The sequence below is a fragment of the Macrobrachium nipponense genome, chromosome 31 (genome assembly GCF_015104395.2).
Source record: "Macrobrachium nipponense isolate FS-2020 chromosome 31, ASM1510439v2, whole genome shotgun sequence".
NCBI lineage: Eukaryota > Metazoa > Arthropoda > Malacostraca > Decapoda > Palaemonidae > Macrobrachium > Macrobrachium nipponense.
The window spans coordinates 51,938,434-51,943,433 of record NC_061093.1 but is presented as its reverse complement, the minus strand read 5'-3'; the positions used below and the strand labels follow the sequence as shown (position 1 = coordinate 51,943,433).

The following is a 5,000-nucleotide window of genomic DNA, read 5'->3' as shown; positions in this document are numbered from 1 at the left end:
CTACAGACAGGAAGCTTCTAATCTCCAAATTGTACGAAGTTGGAATGCAGCGACTCCTGACGGTGTCCTTCGAGCTCAAATTCCCTCTGCCACACTGGGATCAAATATTTTGCATATGTAATAGGCATTGAACTTACGGGGTTTTACGCCGCGCCAGAGGTTGCCACTGCAGTATATGCAAGTATTTAATCCAGAATGCATTGCATTACCCATTTTGCATATATAAAAGGCATTGAACTTACGGGTTTTTACGCCACGCCAGAGGTTGCCACAGTAGTATATGCAAAAAATGGGATTCAATTTGCAATGCACGACCCAATTCATATATGAAGTAGTCGGCATGAAACTTACGGGTTCTTACGCCGCGCCAGAGGTTGCCTTCCACCCATATGTGATTGGGGATTGATACCCCTGAGGGTATCGTGTGGCAAGAGGAGGGGCGCTCGACGGGCCCAGCAGCCGCTGTAGTCTCTCCATTGTGCAGAGATGCTTCCACAATTTTATCCAGGAGTGAATTCCATCACAAAACTGACCTGCTTCTTTCCAACTTCAAAAATTTCCTGTCTTCTTTCCTCTGCACATGATCAGTCTTTCATCCTAAAAGTGCAGAGTCCTTAAGTTACAGCATTGATCTTATAGAGGCTTTTGACCATTGCAGCATCTCGCTCCAGTCTTTGGAGGTTTGCTGCAGATTTCAGCCTCATCTTTTGATGTAATTCGTCCCTGCTCTTTCTTGGCTGCTTATTTTGATTCCTTGAAGATGGAGTCTTCTTGAGGGCTTTAGTCTCTCTCTTGTGGCCCTCTGAAGTCTGTTCCATTGCCCTGACCTGATTAATTCCTTCCTCGATGCTGTCCAGTCGTCGGTAGAGGGCTTTACAATTGACCTGAGGCCTCCTTAGACATCGAGGTTTATCGAGAGACTTTCATTTCACCTGTCGTTTGTAGTACAGGCTGTTCGTTCGGCATCATTTTAAGAAATCTGAATTGCTCTTCTAAGGATCTGATCTTGTGATCCTTTGCAACGTTCTCTTCTTGGAGTCTTTCAATTTCCACGATTGCCTCCATCTTTTCAAACTCAATCGTCTCCTGTTCCTCCTTCATCTCAGCGAGTTCGAATTCGAGTTGGACTTTCCTCCTCTTCATCTCACTCAGCTCCTTTCTTTTTCCCTTTTCTGCAGCAACAATTTTAACCATTTTTAAGAGACAGATGATATCTTCTTGCATCTGGGAGCATTCACTTCCCAGTCTCAGGATTTCTTTGTCCTTTTGGACATTATGTTCTTTGAGCTCTTTGAGCTCCTCCTTTCTCTCGGCTAATTCTGCTTTACATTGTTGCAGTTGTTGCCAATTTTCGTCAGCCCTCTGTTTTTGAAGCTTGCATTCTTCTATTTCATTTTCTAAGCCATTAATCTTTAGGTTCCTTAGCTCATTTTCCTTCTGAAGAACCTCGATGTCCTTCTGTTTCCTCCGATTCTCTTCTCGGAGTCTTTGCAAGTCCTCCTTCTGCTTGTTCAGCTGAACATTTAACAGATTTCTGTCATCTTCCATTTTACTCAAATCCCGATGCAAGGTCTCCTTCTCCATATCGAGAACTACGACCGTGTTCTCCAGGATGGTTATAGTTGAGTTTTTATCTTCGTTCTCCTCTCGTAGCTTTTCGGTCTCTTCCGTCTTTGCAGCTATTTCTTTTTGGAGTATGTCCATTTCAGCTGGCATCAAATGGATCATCATCTCCTTCTCTTCGAGCAGTCGTTCCAAGTCTCGTGTGGCTCGCTCCATCTTTTCCCTGTCTTCTGTCAGGGCTTCTATTTTCTCTTTCAGTTCTTCTATCATGCGAGACTTTTCAGAATCCTCTTTCTCAAGTTTTAAGACGTAGTCATCAGTCTTTAGACTAAAGTTTTCGTCCTCACTGGCTAACTTCTCTTCTTCATACATTTCCACTTTACTGTCGAGGTCTTCGTTAAAGTCGGGGTCTTCGTCAGAGGTCATTTCGTCAACAAAGTCAGCTTTCACGTCGTCGCCATCGTCGTCATCCTCCGGAATTCCAAGATCCTCCGGGCGCATGTACTTCAAGGTGAAATCCATAAAGAATTTCACTATCGCGCTGCCAAGGCCAATAAGCAAGAACACTTGGCCGATTAGCAGCAACAAAGCGATATGAAACATGTCCAAGCGGGGGAATGTGAATTCGCAACTGAAGCACTTTGATAGCACAAAGGTGATAATACTCAACAACATGTTGTCTCGTAAGGATAAACTCCGTCTGGCTCATCCTTAGTTTTTAAATCGGTCAGAGGATCCGTGTCTGGATCCTGGAGCCGTTTTTGTCTCCGCTGAAGCCGCTCCTGTCTTCGAGAGTTCTTGGGGGTTCCAGGGAGACTCAGGGACGTCGGAGCTATTTCTGTCTCCGCTGAAGCCGCTCTTCTTTTCTTTCTTCCTCCCTCATTCCTTCGTGAGTCCGGGAAGCTCTCGAGAGACGCTGGAAATGAGAGATCGACTTTCTATTTCTGTCATTCGTTCTCGTTGTTCTTTTCATGATTATCCTTTTATTAATATCTCAAAATTTTCATTTTTCTTAAACTGTTTAATATTCTTTATTTTTCTTGATTTTAGTTGGGAACTTGTTGTTGTCCAGTATTTGAGTTGCTAATTGCATCGCCCTGAAGCCAAATAACCAATTTATAGATAAAATGCAATATATAAAAAGAATTAAACTACCTCTACTTGACCCAAAGGTTTCATCATGAAGGAAGGATTTATATGCATACTTACATCTCTCTCTCTCTCTCTCTCTCTCTCTCTCTCTCTCTCTCTCTCTCTCTCTCTCTCTCTCTCAGAGCAAAGTGATAAATTGAAGATAGGTTAATGTTTTATCACTCATTCTGTCTCGACAAACGCCGACTTTTGACGCCAAAAAACTTATTCAAACATTGATGTAAATCTCTCATCACGTCGTAAGAATTGTTACATTACAATAGAATTATTTTTGAAAACTAACAATAATAAGCATAGGTTCATTTTCTGGTATTATACGATTAAGCAGGAAATGAATTAGCTTTGGATAAAAAAAAAAGATAACTTGAATAGTCGATTGAACTGATTTGGAATGTCTATCGAATATTGCTAATACGGTTCGAATGAGTTTAAATTCAGCTTTCCATTTTCTTTATCGTCTCCCCCGTCACGATTTGTGGGAGCGCAAGAACGCTTGGCAATCCGCACGCAAGTGGATAACTCACACATTGAGTTTTTTTCAGTCAACTCTCAGAGGGTGGGGGGTGGGGTAGGAGGTTAAATCCATTAGGAAATTGACTTTTATTCAGATATTGTACTTGAGGATATTCATTTTTTAATATCAAGTCTTAAGTATTTTGGCTTTTGTAGAAGGCAGTGGTTATTTGATACCAATCTTCTGAATTAAATGTGGACTTAATTCCTTTCCTTAGTTACTCTGTTACTATTGCTATTACCTTATATAGTATTAAAACAATAGCAATAAAACTTCAATTAGTAGTTTAAGTTACCCCAGGAAGACGTGCATAATAGAAATTCAGAAAAAAATATTCAGGTCGGGAAAGTGGCTCTTTGATTGAGGAAATTTATTTTATTGCAAGATATCATTTAATTTAGTCGCATTTTCTACGTGAAATATTTGTAGAATTTGCATCTGTCCATGTAGTTTATTTCTATTATTATTATTATTATTATTATTATTATTATTATTATTATTATTATTATTATTATTATTATTATTATTATTATTATTATTATTATTATTATTATTATTATTATTATTATTTTTTTTTTTTTTTTTGGTTGGTCTATCGCAATCCTCCAATTCGACTGGGTGGCATTTATAGTGGGGGGTTCCGGTTTACATCCTGCCTCCTTAGGAGTTCAGCACTTTTCTTACTATGTGCGCCGTTTCTAGGATACACTCTTCTGCAAGAGTCCCTGGAGCTACTTCGGCGTTGTTGTTGATGTTGTTGATGTTGCTGATGATGTTGATGTTTACTCGAAAATAAAAGAGATGAAAAAAAAATACGAATGCAAAAAGTTCAAGCATTTATTAGGTGAATCTGAAGCAACACTCCCAGCAAGGTAAAAAGCTATCTTGAACTAGTACATTCCCTGGAAGACAACGATGCCGCCCAGATGTTTGGTATCCTAGGCACTGGCTACCTAATCCACCTACACTCCGAATACCTCGAATCCTAAAAAATAGAAGAAAACTGTCAATCAAAGAGACAAAAATGAATAGCTGTGACGAGATAAAGTTACGAAGGTTTTCATTAAGTTAATATCACAGTTAATTAAAGGATCTTGCAAGTGTAAAAAATTTTCTGACTTTAGAGTTGAGGAATAGAGTTTATTTTGAAAGGTTTGATGAAGGCGCACTAAAATAATAGGGCAACTTTAAAGTCTTGTTTTGTGTCACAAACGGAACGAGACCTACCTCCAAGATTGCCTTGCGCTGGTTTGTTCAGTTGAGTAATCCATTCAGGTGCAATAATCCATCCAACGGTCACCAAATTGATACCATCTTGATTGGCAGTTTCCTTGGACGTAGCAGCGGATCTCCTGTCCCGCCCATCAGTAATAACGAAAGCAAGGATGATAACGAAGTCTTACATGAACCTCATGGCAAGATAATCCTTACTGTGAAACAGCAGACGACTTCATGCAATACTGAAAATAATATTCACGTCAAATTATAAGAAGATTGGTGACTTGTGTTCGCCGTGAAGAGTGGAAGGAATCTGTCCGGTCTTGGATAACCCTCGCCCAGGTAAACAGTTTTAAGCGGCGGCGGTGATAAAACGCGTAACTAGCACTCAAAGTAGTTACGCTCATTAAGGTATATAAATGGTGTCTCAAACTATTTAAAGCACACAGCAAGGCATACTCAATTAATTAGATAATAAGATTCTTTAATCTTACTGCATATCTCAGTCAAATACAAGGAAACCAGAAAAATAGAAATAAAATAGAAAAATCTA

At 39.6% G+C, this 5,000-nt stretch overlaps 1 protein-coding gene across 1 annotated transcript; it reads right to left on the bottom strand.

Moving 5' to 3' along the window:
- Window positions 1-909: 909 nt before the first annotated feature.
- Window positions 910-2,166, bottom strand: LOC135206841 (chromosome partition protein Smc-like). The gene has a single exon (XM_064238327.1). The coding sequence runs from the start codon at window positions 2,164-2,166 to the stop codon at window positions 910-912; it is 1,257 nt and encodes a 418-aa protein (XP_064094397.1).
- Window positions 2,167-5,000: the final 2,834 nt, after the last annotated feature.

Coding starts and splice junctions, on each gene's coding strand:
- LOC135206841 (XM_064238327.1), bottom strand. CDS start 2,166: ATGTTTCATATCGCTTTGTTGCTGCTAATCGGCCAAGTGTTCTTGCTT.